A 21776-nucleotide genomic window follows, 5' to 3' on the forward strand; every position below is an offset into this window, starting at 1 on the left:
GCATGCCAAGAGATGGTCCAACATTTACCTAATAAAAATTGCTTTCTTCTAAAGATACATCTTTCGAAAATTATGCTACGGGAACCTACTATATAAAACTTTTACAAAATAGATTTATACTAATTAGATTCCTTTTGCGATGCAAACTTTACTCAGAAAAATATTGCTTTTAATTTTGATAAAGATACTGTTATTTTTAAGGAAGACTCAGACCACTTTGACCTTTTCTGTGGTTCTTCTTTTTTTTTGAGACGGAGTTTTGCTCTTGTTGCCCAGGCGTGAGTGCAATGGCACAACCTCGTCTCGCCACAATCTCCACCTCCTGGGTTCAAGCGATTCTCCTGCCTCAGCCTCCCGAGTAGCTGGGATTACAGGCATGTGCCACCACACCCAGCTAATTTTGTATTTTTAGTAGAGACGGGGTTTCTCCATGTTGGTCAGGCTGGTCTCCAACTCCCAACCTCAGGTGATCCACCTGCCTCGGCCTCCCAAAGTTGCTGGGATTACAAGTGTGAGCCACCGCACCCAGCTGTGGTTCTTTAAAGTGATAGAACTTTAAAAATGAACTAACTAGCTTCTAAAATCTTACTCTAGAGAAATGTAACAGAATACATTCATATTGGAGAGAGATTATTTTGGTTTTAGTTTGATTTCTTTCTTTTAGATTAGAAAGTCCATTCATGTGGTTCAAAGTTCAAAAGTCCATACTGAAAAGTTTCCTTCCCACCCCTTCCCTGAACTGCACAAGTCCCCTCCTTGAAGCAGCTACAGCTATCAATTTGGGAAGGTTTTAAAACATCAGCCCATGAATGAATTCTTCCCTAGTCCAGCCCACTCTTCCGAGGATTCTATAAATTGAACTCAAGGTACTTTCACCCCACAATAATAAAAGCCTAATATCTAAATGTCCAAGAAAAATAAACTTAGTCTGTGTAGAAGTGATATGAAGCAACTTCTTAATTCAATAACTGGCATCTTTTCTTTTGAGACAGGGTCTCTCTCTGTTGCCCAGGCTGCAGTGCAGTGACACACTCACCGCTCACTGCAACCCTGACCTCCTGGGCTCAAGAAATCCCCTACCTCAGCCTCCCTAATAGCTGGGACTACAGGTATACACCAATACATCCAGATAATTTTTGTATTTTTTGTAGAGACAGGGTTTTGCCGTGTTGCCCAGGCTGGTCTTAAACTCCTACGTTCAAGCAATCCGCCTGCTTTGGCCTTCCAAAGTGCTGGGATTACAGGCATCAGCTACCACGCCCAGCCAATAACTGCCACTTTTTATCAATGGCACTTCATTCTATTTTTTATTATTTTATTTATTATTATTATTTTTTGAGACGGAGTCTCGCTCTGTCGCCCAGGCTGGAGTGCAGTGGCGCGATCTCCGCTCGCTGCAAGCTCTGCCTCCCGTGTTCACACTATTCTCCTGCCTCAGCCTCCTGAGTAGCTGGCATTACAGGGGCCCGCCACCACACCCGAATAATTTTGTTTTTGTGTTTTTAGTAGAGACGGGGTTTCACCGCGTTAGTCAGGATGGTCTTGATCTCCTGACCTCGTGATCTGCCTGCCTCGGCCTCCCAAAAGTGCTGGGATTACAGGTGTGAGCCACCACGCCCGGCCTATTCTTTTATTTTTTGAGATGGAGTCTCGCTCTGTCACCCAGACTGGAGTGCAGTGGCGTGATCTCGGCTCACTGCAGCCTCAGCCTCCCAGGTTCAAATGACTCTCCTGTCCCAGCCTCCTGAGTAGCTGGGACTACAGGCACATGCCCACGCCCAGCTAAGTTTTTGCAGTTTTAGTAGAGATGGGGTTTCACCATGTTGACCAGGCTGGTCTTGAACTCCTGACCTCAGTTGATCTGCCCACCTTGGCCTCCCAAAATGCTGGGATTATAGACATGAGCCACAGCACCTTGCCACTGGCACTTTAAATATATCCTCTTATTTTTTGTTTTAGAGTAAAATTCCTGAAATGCTCAAAGTTCTAGTCACCCTCAAGGATTCTCTTTGTTTTTTTCTATTTAGTCTATCTCCAATAGCAGTTCCTGGACTTTTCCATATCTGACCTTAGCTCCATCATATTTTTAATGGATGTTCATCTTTCTAATGTCATGTCCAAAGACAAGCTGAATGGTTTTACAGTTAATGAGAAACTTTTCCTGTTTCTTTCAAAGCCCAAATAGAAAATGGTGTTTTTTTAGAAATATGGCTGATTCATGAATCTAAATTGTAATACAGATTATATGCTGGGCATGTCATAGGCAATGTGGGGCACAGAAGAGCCGTAAGAAGCATGGCACCTGTCTTCAGGGAACTTCCAATTTCATGGGTAGGATACAACAACAGGCACTGCAGCCGGGCGCAGTGGCTCATGCCTGTAATCCCAACACTTTGGGAGGAAAAGGCGGGTGGATCCCCTGAGGTCAGGAGTTTGAGACCAGCTTGGCCAAAATGGCAAAATCCCCATCTCTACTAAAAATACAAAAATTAGCCAGGCGTGGTGGCATGTGCCTCTAATCCTAGCTACTCTGGAGGCTGAGGCAGGAGAATTGCTCGAACCTGGGAGATGGAGGTTTATAGTGAGCCGAGATTGTGCCACTGCACTCCAGCCTGGGCAACAGAGTGAGACTTCATCTCAAAAAAAAAAAAAAAAAAAAAAAGACAACAGGCACTACAACAGAGAATAAGTAGAAAAAAAATCATTCGGGAAGTGCATGCTAATTATGATAAATGAATTTCATCAGAAGAGGAAAAACCAGACTATTCTCTGAGTCAGAGGTCCAAACAGGAATAAAGCTAAGAAGTATTGACTGCTTATTTAATGTTATCTCTGGTCTATGATGACACTGAAACTGTAGTATGTAAAGAGCAGAGCACACTGCCTAGGACATGGTAACTGTGTAATGAATGTTAGCTGCAATTATTTTTTATTATTAGACTTTCTTTTTCTTTTTTTGAGATAGGGTTTCAACCTGTCACCCAGGCTGGAGTGCAGTGGTGCAATCTCAGCTCACTGCAACCTCCACCTCTGGGGCTTAAGCCATCCTCCCACCTGAGCCTCCCGAGCAGCTAGGACTACAAGCATGTGCCACCACACCTTGCTAATTTTTGTATTTTTTGTAGAGACGGGTCTCCCTATGTTGCCCAGGCCGGTCGTGAACTCCAGGGCTCAAGCGATCTGCCTGCCTCAGCTTCCCAAAGTGCTGGAATTACAGGTGTGAGCCACTGTGCCCGTCCTATTATTAGGCTTTTCATTCATGACACTTGTTAAGTCTACTATCTTCCTAGTCAATACCTGATACAATAACTCAATAAATTTTTGTTAAACTGAATATTTGTTATATAAAAGTAACGTATACAGCAATTTTCCTGCTAGTAAAATTTCCCAATACAAAATGCTTTTAAAAAACCCACATTCACTCAAAATGCTTACTTTTCAATAAATCCATCTCTAGTAAAATACTCATGATGCAAAAGATCACTAGATGATATCCTGTCAGCAGGATCAATTTGTAAACAAGCCTAGGAAAGGAAAAAGATTTTAATGATAAGTGAGCTCTCAACAGGGCTCCATATGGTAAAAATTAAATTTATTTGACAAATTAAGAAGTAATTATCCAGATCAAAAAGCATTCTTGAAAAGATGGAATTAGACCTCAGGAATTTCTGGTAGTAAGTTCTGACTGTTTATTTCCCTAAGGAATTTGCACTTGCAAAACATTAATATAGGTTAAATGTCCCATGATTCTAGCCAAAACAGAGGTCAGTCTGTTTCTGCTGAAATTAGCAAAAATTAATTAGCTCATTTTGATCCTCTTTTCTGCCCTGAGAGGTGGAAAGTTCATGGATAATCATTTGCATTTTACAGATCTAGAAGCATGATTAGTAGTTTGCCAAACATGAGTTTTAACCCATGTTGTCTGACTCCTAATCCAGCACTCTTTCTATATCATAATACCATTTTGCAAATATTCAAGTCCCTAAATCTTTCAATAACCCATTATTAAATCAGCTCTTTTCTGTTTCCCTTTCTTGGTATAGAAACAAACAAACAAAATATGGAAGGTAGTTTTGAATGTTAAGTTGTACATAATAAATCTATATGTAGTTAAATAACAATAATTATAAATGGAACACATTTCTTTAATCAAAATATTGAAGACAGGTTTTGAATAAAAAGCATCTGCTTTACAATTTTCATTCCTCCTGTGAAAGGAGGTAAAACAATAATAGTTAACTTTTTTGTAGAGATGGGAGTCTTGTTATGTTGTAAGGCTGATGAACTCTTGAGTTCAAGTGATTCTCCTGCCTCAGTCTCCCAAAGTGCTGGAATTATGGAAGACAGTCACTGTGCTTGGCCTTTTAAAATTTTTTAGAGAAAGGTTCTTACTCTGTCGCCCAGGCTGGAGTGCAGTGGTGCAATTATAGCTCACTGGAGCCTTGAACTCCTTGGCTCAAGATATCCTCCTTCCTTAGCCTCTTGAGTAGCTCAGACTACAGACACATGCCACCAAGCCTGACTAGTAACTTTTACTGATGCTTATTACATACCAGACAATGCTCCAGCTTTTTCTTCCTTCCATCCCAACAACAGTCCTACAAAGTAAGTATTATTATTATTATCCTCATTATACAGATGAGGAGACTGAGGCCCAGAGAGATCAAGTAATTTGTCTAAGATCTCATAAGTAGAGGAACCACAATTAAAATCCAGCAAATCCAAGATAATTGTATATAATATTATGTTTCTGTTTATTTCAAAATGCATATTTAAACTGATTCACAGAAAAAAATCTAGAGATCTGCTGTACTGTAATGTGCATATAGTTAAAAATGCCATACTGTACACTTAATAATTTTGTAAGAAGGTAGATTCCATGTTATGTGGGGTTTTTTTTTACCAAAATAAAAAACATTGATTCACAAAGAGAAATTATTTAAGACTATTACCTACTTAATGATGTGGCAATACCTAGATCTTTAAGACTGCAACTAGTTGGCCAGGGGTGGTGGCTCATGCCCGTAATCCCAGCACTTTGGGAGGCCACAGTGGGTGGATCACCTGAGGTTGGGAGTTAGAGACCAGCCTGACCAACATGGAGAAACCCCGTCCCCACTAAAAAAAAAAATACAAAATTAGCCGGGCGTGGTGGCACATGCCTGTAATCCCAGCTACTCGGGAGGCTAGGGCGGGAGAATCGCTTGAACCCGGGAGGCAGGAGGTTGTGGTGAGCCAAGATCGCGCCATTGCACTCCAGCCTGGGCAACAAGAGCAAAGCTCCGTCTCAAAAACAAAACAAAACAAACAAACAAACAAAAACTGCAACTAGTTAAAAATATGTGCTCATTTTAGAATATAATGGTAATCTATCACTAAAACTTAATAAGAAAAATGCTAAAAGGTCTGACCAAATCATAGAGGCAGAAAATTAGAGGCAGTCCTTCTGTGAATATAATTCAGTAAATTTAAATATATGCCCTACTTTGGAAAATGTAAAACATGATACTTTGGGAAACAGATTGGCAATTTCTTTAAAAATTAAACATATGCCTACCCATGACCCAGCCTTTCTGTTCTTAGATATTTCTGCAGGAGGAATGAAAATACACTGTGTGTTCCACACAAATACGAATATGAATCTTCTCATGGCAACTTTATTTGTAATAGCAAAAAATGGGAAATAACCCAAATGTCCATCAACAGGGAAAGGATTTTTTAAAATGTGGTATAGTCATATAATGAACTACTACTCTGCAAAAAAGGAACAAATTGCTGATACATACAAAAACATGAATGAATCTCTAAACCATTATGCTGAGTGGAAGAAGCCAGACATGAAAGAGTGCCTACTGTATGATTCTATTTATATAAGATTCTAAAAAATTCAAACTAATCTATGGGAATAGAAAGAAAATCAGTGGTTATCTGGGGACAGAAATGGAAGAAAAGATGAATTGTAAAAGGACACAATGAAATTTTGGAGAGTGATGGAAATGTTAGGTATCGTGTGTGTGTGTGTTCGTGTGTGTGTGTGTGTGTGTGTTAGGTATCCTGATTGTGGTGGTGGTTTCATGTGTGTATACATGTATCAAAACTCTTCAAATTGTACATTTTAAGTATGTGTAGTTTACTGCCCATAAATTATACCCCAATAACATTGTTTAGAAAATTTATATCTAGGAAAAATATGTGCCCTACATCAGATATCAAAGTGTATTTTAAAGTTACAATAGTAAATCAAAGTTGTACTACTTCTAGAATAAAGAGAAAAATCAATGGAACAGAAACAAACCCACACATGTATAAGCATTTTGTCTATGATAAATATAGCATTCCAAATCATCGGATGATACAGTTGTTAAAAAAAAAAAAGCATATTGCAAGTTTTGCAAACATATTGCAAAACTTACGACAAAAGATTAATGTGCTTTTTTTCACAAATCAGTAAGATAAATATTTTAATTGACAAATAGGTTAAGGATTTTTTTCCTTTTTTTTATACAGGATCTTGCTCTGTCCCCCAGGGTAGAGTGCGGTGGTGCAAGCATAAATCACTGCAGTCTCAAACTCCTGGGTTCAAAGGATCCTCCTGCCTCAGCCTCCCAAATAGCTAGGACTACAAGTGGGTATCACGACACCCTATGCTTTTGTTTAGAGACAGGGTCTCACTATGTTGCCAAAGCTGGGTCTGGAACACCTGGCCTCAATCCATCCTCATGCCTTGGCCTCCCAAAGTGCTGGGATTACATGCATAAGCCACCACGCCTGGCCTAAGGATTCTTTAAAAAAAGAAATACAAATAGATAATGAATATTAGCATAATGTTTCTCTCTCCTGTAATGATATAGATAACAATTTTAAAAAAGATACCTCCCAGCTACTCAGGAGGCTGAGGCGGGAGGATTGGTTGAGCTCAGGAGTTCAAGACTAGCCTGGGCAACATAGCAAGACCTCATCTCAAATAACAATAATAATATCCAATGCTAGAGTGAGAGTGAGGATATAAATAAGAAAAGCATTTCTGTGAAAAAAACAGCAAAATATCAAAAATTCTAAAAAGTATAAATCCTTTGGCTTACTAAATCCACTTCTAATATATATATTTTTTAAGACAGGGTCTCACTCTGTTGCCCAGGCTGGAGTGCAGTGGCACAATCACAACTCACTGCAGCCTCTACCTCCCAGGTTCAAGTGATCCTGCCACCTCAGCCTCCAAAGTAGCAGGGACTATAGGTGCATGCCACTGTGCCTTCCTAGTTTCTTATTTTTTGTAAAGACAGGGTCTCCCTATATTTCCCAAGTGGGTCTTGAATTCTGGGCTCAAGTGATCCTCCCACCTCAGCCTTCCAAAGTGCTAAGATTATAGGTATGAGCCCCTGCCCCCGGACCCCTTCTAGTAATTTCTCCTAAAAAAAAAAATAAAACAAATGCATATAGACAAATACCAAAAACTTTTCGGCTGGATGCGGTGGCTCACGCATGTAATCCCAGCGCTTTGGGAGGCCGAGGCAGGTGGATCACAAGGTCAGGAGCTCAAGACCAGCCTGGCCAAGAGAGTGAAACCCTGTCTCTACTAAAAATACAAAAATTAGCCCGGCATGGTGGCGTGCACCTGTAATCTGAGCTACTTGGGAGGCTGAGGCAGAGAATTGCTTGAACCCTGGAGGCGGAGGTTGCAGTGAGCCAAGATCGTGCCACTGCACTGCAGCCTGGGTGACAGAGCGAGACTCCAACTCAAAAAAAAAAAAAAAAAAAAATTTCATTGTCACATCTTTACCAATAGTGGGGGGAAAATTGAAAATAATTCAAATGTCCAAAAATGCAAAATCACTTAAATAAACTAATTTTATAGTCATACAGTGAAATACTACGCAATCACTGAAAACTATCATGTAGTTCCATATTTATTAACATTATAGTATCTTTAAATGTACTGGTAAGTAAAAATAAACAGGTTACATAGCACTGTGTAAAGTAAGACACCTTTTTAAAAGCATAAATTTCTATGCATCTATTTGGTTGGGAAAACTTTAGAAGTTTGTAAACCAAATTGATAATAGTAATTTTTTTCTGGATCATGTGAATTGGGAAAATCTGAACCTCTCCTTTTTGTTTACTGTGTATTTTATATTTTTTCTATAATTATAATGTATTTCTTATATTAGGTTGGTGCAAAAGTAATTGTGGTTCTTGCCATTACTTTCAAAATAAAAATAAATAAATAAATTTTGTACTAAATATGTTGGTATATGTATTACCTAGTTTAAATAAAATTTATGCTTTTATTTTTATTTATTTTTGAGACGGAGTTTTGCTCTGTCACCCAGGCTGGAGTGCAGTGGTGCGATCTCAGCTCACTGCAACCTCTGCCTCCCGGGTTCAAGCGATTCTCCTGTCTCATCCTCCCAAGTAGCTGGGACTACAGGTGCATGCCACCACGCCCGGCTAATTTTTGTATTTTTAGTAGAGACAGGGTTTTATCATGTTGGTCTGGCTCGTCTTGAACTCCTGACCTCAGGTGATCCACCCGGCTTAGCCTCCCAAAGTGCTGGGATTATAGGCACGAGCCACTGCACCCAGCCATTTTAAATAAAATTTAAATTTTGATGAGGCACAGTTGCTTATGCCTGTGATCCCAATACTTTCAGAGGCCAAGGAGGAAGGATCACTAGAGGATAGGAGTTCGACATTGCAGTGAGCAACGATCACACCATTGCACTCCAGCCTGGGCAACAGAATGAGACTATAAAAAATAATTAACTAATTTTTTTAAACGGGAACTGGAACTGTGGCACATGTGTGTAATCCCAACACTTTGGGAGGCTGAGGCAAGTCAATAGTTTGTGCCCAGGAGTTTGAGACCAGCCTGAGCAACATGGAGAAACTCCATCTCTACAAAAAATACAAAAATTATCTGGGCGTGTTGGCATGTACATGTAGTCCAGGCTACTCGGGAGGCTGAGTTGGGGGGATCAATTGAGCTCGGGAAGTCGGAACTGCAGTGAGCCGAGGTGACACCACTGCATTCTGACCTGGGTGAAAGAGTGAGACCCCGTTTAAAAAAACAAAACAAAACAAAAACAAATAAAGGCCAGGTGCAGTGGGTCACGCCTGTAATCCCAGCACTTTGGGAGGCCAAGGTGGGAGGATCACCTGAGGTCAGGAGTTTGAGACCAGCCTAGCCAACATGAAGAAACCTCATCTCTATTAAAAATACAAAATTAGCCGAGCGTGGTAGCGCATGCATGTAATCCCAGCTACTCGGGAGGCTGAGGCAGGAAAATCGCTTGAACCCGGGAGGCGGAGGTTGTGGTGAGCTGAGATCACACCACTGCACTCCAGCCTGGGCAACAACAGCAAAACTCCATCTCAAAAAAAAAAAAAACAAAAATGAAAGCAAAAACAATAAATAATAAATAAAATTTTAAATTTTAAAATAATAAAAAGGAGCTATATAATGTTTTTATTTTCTCCAGGTCAAGATGGATTTTGGCCTTGGTGTATCTTCAAACATTAAAACTACAGCTGCTGAGGTCCTGTAGATATTTTAGTACAAAAAATAGGTCCCTAACTGGGCTAAACTAAATGTTAAAAGGTAGTGATAAACACAGAAAGTCCTTAGAATTTCTCCAGTTTTTTGTTTGTTTGCTTGTTTTGTTTTTTTGAGACGGAGTCTCTCTCTGTCACCCACGCTGGAGTACAATGGCCTGATTTTGGCTCACTGCAACCTCGGCCTCCCAGGTTCAAGCGATTCTCCTGCCTCAGCCTCCTGGGTAGCTGGGACTACCGGCACGTGCCACCATGCCCGGGTAACTTTTTGTATTTTTAGTAGAGACGGGGTTTCACCATGTTAGATGGTCTTGATCTCCTGACCTCGTGATCCGCCCGCCTCGGCCTCCCAAAGTGCTGGGATTACACACATGAGCCACTGTGCCTGGCCCATTTCTCCGGTTTATACCTAATTATTAAAATAGAGATAAATTAAATATAATGAACATAATTATCTTAAGGGGCATTCAGCTCTGACGGTCTATGAATTTTAATTTGTCTGTACTAAAGACATAACTTTCTACAGATTACATTACTTTAGGAATCCTTTTGGAATTTCATTAAAGTGATAATTAAAAACTATTATAATTTATGCAAATTTCTCAGATATAAATTCTCAATTTCTCAACATACATGAACTGCCTGGGCACGGTGACTCATGCCTGTAATCCCAGCACTTTGGGAGGCTGAGGTGGGCGGATCACCTAAGCTCAGGAGTTCAAGACCAGCCTGGCCAACCATAGCCAACATGGTGAAACCCCGTCTCTACTGAAAATACAAAAATTAGCTGGGCATGGTGGCAGGCGCCTGTAATCCCAACTACTTGGGAGGCTGAGGCAGGAGAATCTCTTGACCTGGGAGGCGGAGGTTGCAGTGAGCCGAGATTGCTCCACTGCACTCTAGCCTGGGCAACAGAGCAAGATTCTGTCTCCGGGGGAGAAAAAAAAAAAACATACATGAACTATATCTGCCAACAATCCATTAAGCTTTGGGTATTTTTTTCTTGCATTTTTGGGGTGTTGAACTTGAGGAAGAACTACCCCAGCAAAAATGGGGCTCTTGGAAAAGATATTCTGCAAGTGAGGTGACAAATTGCCTGAAAAGAGAAAAAAATGTATATTTAAAAAACAGAGAAATTAGTCTATAATCAAAATAATCAAATTGCTATGTGATCTAATTAGATTACTAAAAACTGATACACGGAAGAATGTGAATTATGTCTTTTAATTTTCTGAAGTTGAATAAAAACTATCTGAATATGTCATAAAAATTGAGGTTTCGTCAGTTATCTGCTGATAGCCCACAGGCAACAGAAGATGTAAAACCACCAGGTTTATTTGCTTTTCCCAAACTATAAGACATAATATGTAATGCTATCAGAAAATGCACATTCCAACTTTTATGCATTTCCATATGGGTATCCAAATGATTTTACTATTAAGTGTTCATCAGAAAAATACATTGAAACCTTACTCAAAACAGCTAAAATATTAAAGGTATGTAGAAATCAAAATATTGCAAAAAAAGAAACAAGGCTAGAGAGTAGTAGCAGAATGGAAAGAACTAGAAATATGAGGGGAGGGAACTAAGTTCTAGCAGTTTTGCTATAACTAGTTCTGTGACCTTGGGTAAATCTCTTCCTTTCTTGTGCTTGGTTTTCTCATCTGTGAAATGATAGGATTAAACCCCACCATCTAAGGTTCCTTCTAATATTAATCTCTTAACCAGAACTTCTTAAAAGACACAAAAATGTGAGGTGTCTTAAGGCTCTAAACTATTTCTTAAATCAGTAATTATCCAGATTTCACTGTTTTTAGAATTGTTCATAGTATCTTCCTCATAATCCTGTAATTACAAATTTATGCATATCTTCCCCAACACACAAAGAGCTCCTCAAGCTCCTCATCCAGGAATAATAAAAAACAAATCTTGGCCAGCCATGGTGGCTCACGCCTGTAATCCCAGCACTTTGGGAGGCCGAGGCAGGCAACATGGCAAAACCACGGCTGCACTAAAAATGCAAAAATTAGCCGGGCATGATGGCACGTGCCTGTAGTCCCAGATACTCAGGAGGCTGAGGTGGGAGAATCACCTGAGTCCAGGAAGTCAAGGCTACAGTGAGCCATGATTGCACCACTGCACTCCAGCCCAGGTGACAAAGTGAGACCCTGTCTCAAAAAAATTAAAATTTAGCTGGGCATGGTGGCTCACGCCTGTATTCCCAGCACTTTGCGAGGCCCAGGCGGGTGGATCATGAGGTCAGGAAATCGAGACCGTCCTGGCTAACACAGTGAAACCCCGTCTCTGCTAAAAATACAAAAAAAAGCCAGGCGTGGTGGCAGGCACCTGTAGTCCCAGCTACTCGGGAGGCTGAGGCAGGAGAATGGCGTGAACCCGGGAGGCGGAGCTTGCAGTGAGCTGAGATCGTGCCCCTGCACTCCAGCCTGGGCGACAGAGCAAGACTCCCTCTCAAAAAAAAAAAAAAAAATTTTAAATTTAAAATTTAAAAAACCCATAAATCTTGAAATAGCACATTCAAGGCTAACCATCATAATGTTTTGGTGGCCAAAGCAGATCATCAAACAATTAAACTCTCATCAAACATATTCTTCTTTTTTTTTTTTTTTTTTTGAGACAAAGTCTCATTCTGTTGCCCAGGCTGGAGTGCAGTGGCGTGATCTTGGCTCACTGCAACCTCTGCCTCCTGGGTTCAAGTGATTCTCATGCCTCAGCCTCCTGAGTAACTGGGATTACAGGCACTCGCCACCACACCTGGCTAATTTTTTTTGTATTTTTAGTAGAGATGGGGTTTCACTATGTTGGTCAGGTTGGTCTCCAACTCCTGATCTCAGGTGCTCTGCCTGCCTTGGCCTCCCAAAGTGCAGGGATTACACGCGTGAGCCACCATGCCCAGCCTTCATCAAATATGTTCTTGAATAAGTTATTTAGCTATCTGGCTGTCTATTATTGTTTTCTTTAAAAAGAAGGGTGGTTTCTGAGTAAATAATTACTTTTCTATTTCCAAGTGCTTTAAAAAAGCATCTGACTCAACTCTACTATTTAAAGTCCTTATATTAGAGGTACAGATATTTGTAGAAGCCTAATTTAAAAACAACTTTAGACAAATTAAAGTACATTCCTATTGTACTATTTTTCTTAGCATCAACCATCAACATATGGCTTAGCTATTTGCATCCTAGCAAAGAAAATATTATTTGCAAAAGCAGAGAATTTTCTGCCTTCTTTATCAGCCCAAGGAACCCATCTGCTGCCATCTACCAAAACAATATGCTTCCCTGTACTTACACAGAAAAGCTAAATTTGAAAATCAAGCAGAATTGATCTGGCAATATTTATTTTAGACATGTAACTCATGCTATTTCAGTAATACCTACCCACTTTCAAAACAATTTTATGGAGTAAATCCAAATCAGAACTACTAGGAAGATAGGGATTTCCAGTGGCCATCTCAATGATCATACAGCCCAAAGCCCAGATATCCACAGGTCTGAAACAGATCAGGGAAAAAAAAATCACTTTTTCATGTAGAAATTTATAAATATATTCTTAAAAATATGTTTAAAGAAGGCCAAGTCTAAAGAAACAAGTAGTATCATTTGTAAGTTTTGTTTTGTTTTTTTTCGAGACTGAGTCTTGCTCTGTCACCCAGGCTGGAGTGCAGTGCTGCAATCTCAGCTCACTGCAACCTCCGTCTCCCGAGTTCAAGCAATTCTCCTGCCTCAGCCTCCCAAGTAGCTGGGATTAGAGGCGTGTGCCACCACATCTGGCTAATTTTTGTATTTTTAGTAGAGATGGGGTTTCACCACGTTGGCCAGGCTGGTCTCAAACTCCTGACCTCGTGATCTGCCCGCCTCAGCCTCCCAAAGTGCTGGGATTACAGGTGTGAGCCACTGCGCCTGGCCCATTTGTAAGTTTTTATTGTAGATCATATACCGACTTTATAAGAATTGGTAATTTCTATATTGGTGAGGCTATAGGAAAGGAATAGTCCCAAGTACTGGGACTGTAAACTTCTGGGAGTGTAAACTTATATGACTTCTTTGGAAGAAAAATTGGCAAAAACCACCAAAATTTAAATTGTATATATTTTTGATTGTACAATTTTATTCCTAGGAATTTATCCTAAGATATACTCACATGTGTGCACAAATATAAATTATATGAGAATTTCACTGCAGCACTGTTCGTAGAAGAAAAAGATTGGAAACAACCTAGACATCCACCTATAAGGGAATGGCTAAGAAAATTTTTGTACAACCCCACAATAAAATATTATTCATCTGTTAAAAATGATGAGGTCTGGCCGGGCACGGTGGCTCACGCCTGTAATCCCAGCACTTTGGGAGGCCAAGGCAGGCAGATCACAAGGTCAGGAGTTCGAGACCAGCCTGACCAACATGGAGAAACCCCGTCTCTACTAAAAATACAAAATTAGCCGGGCGTGGTGGCACATGCCTGTAATCCCAGCTACTCGGGAGGCTGAGGCAGGAAAATCACTTGAACCCAGGAGGTGGAGGTTGTGGTGAGCTGAGATCATGCCATTGCACTCTAGCCTGGGCAACAAGAGCAAAACTCCGTCTCAAAAAAAAAAAAAAGAATTGATGAGGTAGGTCTATCTATATGTGCTGAAATGGAATGATCTCCAAGAAAAATTGTCAAGTGAAAAAAGCAACATTCATGAAAGAAATCAAAGATCTAAATAAATGGAGAGCTACTCCATGTTCATCAATAGGAAGACTCAATATTGTCAAGATGTCAGTTCTTCCAAGCTTTATGTAGAGTCAATACAATCCCAATCAAAATCCCAGTAAATTAAAAATTGATAATTATGTGAGGTAACACACATATGTAAATTAGCCAAATTTAGTCATTTTACAATGTATATATACCTCAAAACATCATGCTGTACACAATAAATACATACAATTTAATCTGTAAATTTTTAAAAATCCTAGGAAATCGTTTTGTAGATATTGACAATTGATTGCAAAGTTTATATGGAGAGGCAATAGACCCAGAATAGCCAGCACAATTTGAAAAAGAACAAAGATTGACACTACTTGACTTCAAGATGTTTTATACACTAAGCAAGATAGTATGGTATTGGTGAAAGAATAGATAAATAGATCAAGGGAACAGAATAAAGAACCCAGAAATAGACTTGCACAAATATGCTCAACTGATTTTTGACAAAGGAACAGAAGCAATTGAATAATAAAAAAAAAAAGACAGTCTTTTCAACAAATAGTGCTGGAACATACAAAAAACTGAATCTAGACACAGACCTTATCCCTTTCACAAAAATTAACTCAAGATGGATGATAGACCTAAATATAAAATGGAAAACTGTAAAACCTCTAGACAATCACATAGGAAAAAATCTATGTGATTTTTTAGGCCTTAGGTTTGGTAATGAGTTTTTAGATACAACACCAAAAGTATAATTCACAAAAGAAAAAATTGACAGGTAGAACTTCACTAAAACTAAAAATTTCTGCTCCATGAGAGATACTGTTAAACAAATGAAAAGACAAGCCACAAACTGGGAGAAAATATTTGCAAAATAATAAAGAACTTGTATCCAAAATACATAAAACTCTTAAAGTTCAACAATAAGAAAATAACCCAATTAAAAAATGGGCAAAATATATGAATACACATTTCACCAAAGGAAATATACAGATGGCAAATAGGCATATTAACAGATGCCCAATATCATATGTCATCAGATAATTGCAAATTAAAACAACAATGAGATACCACTACACACCTATTAGAATGCCTAAAATCCAAAATACTGACAACATCAAATGCAGCTGAGGATGGCAAACAACAGGTACTCTCATTCATTGCTGGTAGAAACACAAAATTATACAGTCACTTTGGAGGACAATTTGACAGCTTCTTATAAAGCCAAACATAGTCTTACCATATGATCCAGCAATTGCTCTCCTTGGGATTTACCCAAGTGAGTAGAACACTTCTGTCCAGACAAAAACGTGGACACGAATGCTTATAACAGCTTGCTTCATAATTGCCAACACATGGAAGCAATAAAGATGTCCTTCAATAGGTGAGTGGAAAATAAACTGTGGTACATGCATACAATGGAATATTATTTAGCAATAAAAGAGAAGTGAGCTGTCAAGACACCAAAAAAAAAGGAGGAACCTTAAATATATTGCTAGGTCAAAGAAGCCAGTCTGAAAAAGCTATATACTATGTGATTCCAACTATATGATATTCTGGAAAAGCCTAAAGTATAGTAACAGTAAAAAGATGAATGACTGCCAGGAGTTCTGGGAGAGGGACAGAAGAATAAAAATGAAGCACAGAAGATTTTTAGGACCATAAAATTATTCTGTATGATACTATAATGATGGATACCTGACATTATACATTTATCAAAACCCACGAAATACAACACAGAGTAAACTCTAAACTATGGAATTTAGTTAATAATGTATCAATATTGGTACATCAACTGTAACAAATGTACCATACTAATACAAGATGTAATAGAGAAATGTGTGGAGTATGGTGGAGGGGACGTAAGGAAACTACACTTTCTGTTCAATTCTTCTGGAGCCTAAAACTGGTCTAAAAATTAAAGTCTCTGAATATAAACAAATAAAAAGTGGCAGGGCTTGGTGGCTCATGCCTGTAGTCCCAGCTACTTTGAAGGCTGAGGCTGGAGGATCACTTGAGCCTGGGAAATCAAAGCTGCAGTGAGCCATGAGTACGCCACTGTACTCCAGCCTGTGAGACAGACTGAGACACTGTCTCATAAGTAAATAAAGAAGAGCGGGGAGGGAAACCAAGATTCTATACTATGTATATAGTATGCTCCTATTTCTTTTCAAAAGGAAGGAGATGGAGAAGTATGTGTATGCATGTGTGTATATTGCTAGATAATGACCTAAGAAATAAAGGAATTAATTACAGTACATACAGTTTTTCAGATCTACATTATAACCACAGATGATATAATAGTAATTTATAAGTTTATTTCACAAGTTTTAAGAATTTAATGAATATTAATAAGTTTTGGTGAGAATAAATAAAATTAAGACCAAGTTTTGGATCTTTTGGTGAATACACATATGTGTATGTTCAGCTTTAATTGTTATTTAATAACAGTTTTCCAGAGAGATTGTACAAGTTTACATTCCCCACCAGTGTTATGTGAGTTCTAACTGCTCCACTTACATTGGTATTTACTGTCTTTTTTTCAATTTAACCATTCTGGTGGTTATATAGTGGTACCACCTTGTGATATAAGTTTGCATCTTTCTGATGACTAATAAAGATATGACCTTTCACATTAAAAAAAACTCTCAAGCTTTAAGTTAATTGTTATTATTATTATTTATTATTATTATTTTTTTGAGATGGAGTCTCACTCTGTCGCCCAGGCTGGAGTGCAGTGGTGCGCTCTCGGCTCACTGCAAGCTCCGCCTCCTGGGTTCATGCCATTCTCCTGCCTCAGCCTCCTGAGTAGCTGGGACTACAGGCGCCCGCCACCACGCCTGGCTTTTTTTTTTTTTTTTTTTGTATTTTTAGCAGAGATGGGGTTTCACCGTGTTAGCTAGGATGGTCTCGATCTCCTGACCTCATGATCCACACGCCTTGGCCTCCCAAAATGCTGGGATTACAGGCGTGAGCCACCGCGCCCAGCCAAAGGTAATTATTTTTAAGTACTCTCTCCACAGAATGCAATTTCTATGCACCTCCTCCACTACCAAAAGAGACACTAAAAACATTCCTATACAAAGCAGTTCACTTTTCCCCAGCTTGACCTGAAATTTCACAGTACAATTTAGCAAGGTAAGCCATTATCTGCAGAAATTTAAAGCATTATCTAGGCAGGCCTTTCAAAGAGCAGTAGAAGACAGACCATGTCTAGTTAATTATCATTGCAGCAGTAATCTTAAAGGGATCCCCTATTTTCTGAAATACGAGCAAGTCCTAGTTAGCTATAGAGAAAACCTCTCCTCTTCACTTCAACCACAACATTTTGCAGAAAAAGAGCTGTCCAATAGAAAAAACAATAACAAAACTAACCTACTAAGGAAAGTAAAGGTATTAGACTCGAACCTTGATCAGGAAAAGTAGATCCAAAAAAGCTTAGGTCTAACATGTAGGGGTAAGGGAGGATTAAAAAAAACAGAGGTATGAACTTCCAGCATGACAGAGTGAAGAGATCAGCTGACCTACTCTCTTATTAGTTTATCACTGAAACTAGTAAATTTTTTTTTTTTAAGATGGAGTTTCACTCTTGTGGCCCAGGCTGGAGTGCAATGGCGCAGTCTCAGCTCACTGCAACCTCCGCCTCCCGGGTTCAAGCGATTCTCCTGCCTCAGAATTATTTTTTTTAAACACAAATACTTAAAGCGTGTGTGTGTATATATATACACACACATAGTCCTTATAGTCCTGAGGCTAAGCATAAAATGAAGATTTATTTATCCTCTAAAAACTATGCAATTCAGTATAAGAAAGATGAGTCTGTGGTACTTGAACCAAGACAACTTTTTCCTTCCCCACTCTCTGCCTGGTGAGGCAAAGACTCCACTCTAGGGCTCCCTCTTCCTCCAGCTCCCAGTTGAAGAGCTTTCTTCCCAGGAGGAGTGGAACTTCACCATTTCTCATGATTCTCCCAGCTGCCTGTTGCTGAGGCTAAGTTCTGGGTGATTAGTGTCAAGAGGAGGGAGACACTCTTCCAACCAGCCCCTGTTCATGGAACAATGGTTCTACCTTGAATGCAACGCAGACAATACTGGGGCCGAAATTGCACTTGCCTCACCCATAAGGCAGAGGTTTCATGCTAGGAGAAGCAAGCTGAGGGGACCTCAGGTTGCTGCTCTCCATATCTCACTAAGTAGTCAGCTCTTAAGAGCAACAGTATAACTTAGAGAGAAAATTGCTATGAATTCAACCCAGATCCAGAAACTGGGCTCAGAGATTTTGCCTGGGGGAAGAAGCAAGCCATAAATTAGATGGCTCCTAATCCCTTTCAAAGGAATTGACATCATTTGCAACAGAGTGTAGAGAAGTTCCAGCCAAAAAGGTATTCTCAACCACAGTACAGAATGTGGTGAAAGACAACTGGGTGGAGATTCATCAGTTTAATGAACTTGCAGTCTAGAGTATAGGCCAGCTAGCTTGTGGGAAAGAACCATGGAATAACACAGTTAGGAGATGCTTTCCTGGGGCCAGGACAGATATTAAATATTGAGCACAGAAACTACTCCTTCAAAGGAGCCACAATTTGGTTGGAACAGTTTGTAGAGCTATTTAAGCCCCTGGGCAATGTTGAAAATAATAGAGCAAAAAGCTATCAATGAGTGGAGTTTAACAGCTAGGAGTAGCCAGGGAAAGAAAGGAAGATAACCCTATCAATACCACTGTCATCTCAGAGTGACTGTGGGCCTACCCAAAGCTGTGCCTCCCTGAGGAGCAACTAAAGAGGTTTAATACTGTGTGTGTGGGTGAGGGGGCTGGGGGTATTGGCTCCATGAAAATAATTTAGCCAGTCGCCATGATACAAACAAGCAAATAACAGTAACAAGTCCCAGAAGGAGGGGTCCCATACCCAGAGTTCCCACAACATGTTATCTAAAATGTTCAAGTTCCAACAAAAATTACTCAGTATGCAAAGAAATCTATGAGAGATGACCCATACACCAGAAAAAACCGCAGGCAACCCAAACTGCCTATAAGAGTAACTTGGATTTGGCAGAAAAATATTTCAAAATAACAATTATGAATATGTTCACAGAACTAAAGGAAAGCATGATTAAAGAAGTAAAGAAAGGTATAATGACAGTGTCACATCAAATATTAATAGAGAATATCAATCAAGAGATATAAATTATATGTATATATGTATAAAGAAGAACCAAGTGGAAACTCTGGAGTTGAAAAGTACAATAACTGAAATTTAAAAATTCACGAGAGGAAATCAACAGTAGATTTAAACAGGCAGAAAAAATAATTCATGAACTTGAAGACAAGACCAATAGAAATTATGTAAGCTGAAGGATAGAACGTAAAAGGAATGAAAAAAATAACAGAGCCTCAGAGAAATGTGAAACACCAAAATATGTATACTGGGAATACAAAAATGAGTGGGGAGAATAGAAAAATATTTTATAAAATAGTGGAGGAAAACTGCCCACATTTATTGCAAAACAATAATCCACAAATACGGGAAGCTCAACAAACTCCAAGAACAATAAGCACAAAGAGATCCACAAACTAACACATCATACAAAACGAAAATCTTGAAAGCAGCATGAGAAAAACAAATCATCACTTACAAGAGAACTTTGGTAAGATTAACAACAGACTTCTTAATAGAAACAATGGAGACCAGTAGATAGTGGTACAACAATTAAAAGTGCTCAAAAAAGACCTCTCAACAAAAACACCTATATCTAGCAAAGATATCTTTCAAAAATGAAGGTGAAAGTAAGACTTTCCAAAATAAACAAAAACTGAGAGAATTTGTTGCTAACCAATCCACCTCACAAGAAATACTGAAGGAAGTTCTTAAGACTAAAAGCAAGTGACCCCAGACAGTAATTCAAATCCACAGGAAGGCCAGGTACAGTTCCTCATACCTGTAATCCCAGCACATTTGAGGGCTGAGGTGGGAAGATTGCTTGAGGCCAGGAGTTCAAGACCAGCCTAGGCAATATAGTGAGACTTTGTCTCTACAAAAAAATAAATTAGCTGGGTGTGGTGGCACATGCCTGTAGTCCCAACTATTTGAGAGGCTGAAGCAGGAGGATTGATTGAGCCCAGAAGGTTGAGGCTGCAGTGAGTCACTATCACTCCACTGCACTCCAGCCTGGGTGACAGAGTGAGAACCTGTCTCAAAAACATAAAAAATCCATGTGAAAAACAAAGAGCACTGGTAAAGGTAATTATGTAATTATAAAAGGCAATATAAATGCATAATTTTCTCTTGTCTTCTGTTAATTTACTTTATTTTATTTTTTATTTTACTTATTTATTTTTTTGAGATGGAGTTTCACTCTGTCGCCCAGGCTGGAGTGCAGTGGCGCAATCTCAGCTCACTGCAAGCTCTGCCTCCTGGGTTCATGCCATTCTCCTGCCTCAACCTCCAGAGTAGCTAGGATTACAGGCGCCCGCCACTACGCCCAGCTAATTTTTTGTATTTTTAGTAGAGACGGGGTTTCACCATGTTAGCCAGGATGGTCTCCATCTCCTGACCTCATGATCCACCTGCCTCGGCCTCCCAAAGTGCTGGGATTACAGGTGTGAGTCACCACACTGTTAATTAATTTTAAAAAGCAGTTATACGAGGGGACTTCAAAAAGTTCATGATAATGGAATTAAAAGATAAAAATTAAAATATAAGCTTTATTCTCGCTAGCTGGGCATGGTGGCATGCACCTGTAATCCCAGCTATTCGGGAGGCTGAGGCAGGAGAATCGCTTGAGTCTGGAAGGTGGAGATTGCAGTGAGGTGAGATTGGGCCACTGCACTCCAGTCTGGGCAACAGAGTGAGACCCTGTCTCAAAAAAAAAATTAATAATAATAATAATGATACTCTAAGAAAAAATAAAAATATAAACTTTATTCTCAGTGTAAGATCCATAAGGTTCAAGATACTTTTGTAAGCAGTGATATGAGCCATTTAGTCTGTCCCTAAAGAACTGAGTGTCTTGGGAATTTAACCATGTCAATGTAGTCCTTTTTACATTAACTGAAGAAAAATGGGTGCCCTTTATAGATTTTTTAAGATTAGGAAAAAAAAGAATGAGGAGGAACTAAATCAGGACTTTAAGGTAGATGCCTAATAATTTGCCACCAAAATGTTTATAAAATTGCCCTTGTTTGATGAGAGGAATGAGCTGGAGCATGGTCATGGTGGAGAAGGACACTCTGGTGAAGCTTTCCCAGACGTTTATTTTGCTACATCTTTGGCTCACTTTCAGCCAGGTGCAGTGGCTCATGCCTGTAATCTCAACACTTTGGTAGACCAAGGCAGGCAGAGTGCTTGAGCTCAGGAGTTCAAGACCAGTCTGGACAACATGGTGAAACCCCATCTCTACAAAAAATACAAAATGTAGCTGGGCATGGTGGCACATACCTGTAGTCCCAGCTACTCGGGAGGCTGAGGTGGAAGGATCGCTTGAGCCCAGGAAACAGAGGTTGCAGTGAGCCAAGTT

General features: G+C 39.5%; 1 protein-coding gene across 13 annotated transcripts in view; it reads right to left on the reverse strand.

Annotated features, from left to right (window-relative positions):
* The window catches only part of CDKL3 (cyclin dependent kinase like 3), a 77692-nt gene that overhangs the window by 12540 nt on the left and 43376 nt on the right, over positions 1-21776 (reverse strand). For 7 of the 13 annotated variants that reach the window (XM_054488581.2, XM_054488582.2, XM_054488577.2 and 4 more), the window contains exons 5-7: positions 12948-13060; positions 10509-10648; positions 3436-3524 (exon numbers count right to left, since the gene is read on the reverse strand). The exons of 2 other annotated variants lie outside the window; for them this stretch is intronic. In XM_054488581.2, the coding sequence (XP_054344556.1) occupies positions 3436-3524; positions 10509-10648; positions 12948-13060 (342 nt within the window). Of the gene's footprint in view, positions 1-3435; positions 3525-4553; positions 4599-10508; positions 10649-12947; positions 13061-21776 lie in introns of all 13 variants that reach the window. 4 more of the 13 variants (XM_054488575.2, XM_054488576.2, XM_054488583.2 and 1 more) reach the window with 2 other exon arrangements.

The sequence above is a fragment of the Pongo pygmaeus genome, chromosome 4, assembly GCF_028885625.2.
Source record: "Pongo pygmaeus isolate AG05252 chromosome 4, NHGRI_mPonPyg2-v2.0_pri, whole genome shotgun sequence".
Taxonomy (NCBI): Eukaryota; Metazoa; Chordata; class Mammalia; order Primates; family Hominidae; genus Pongo; species Pongo pygmaeus.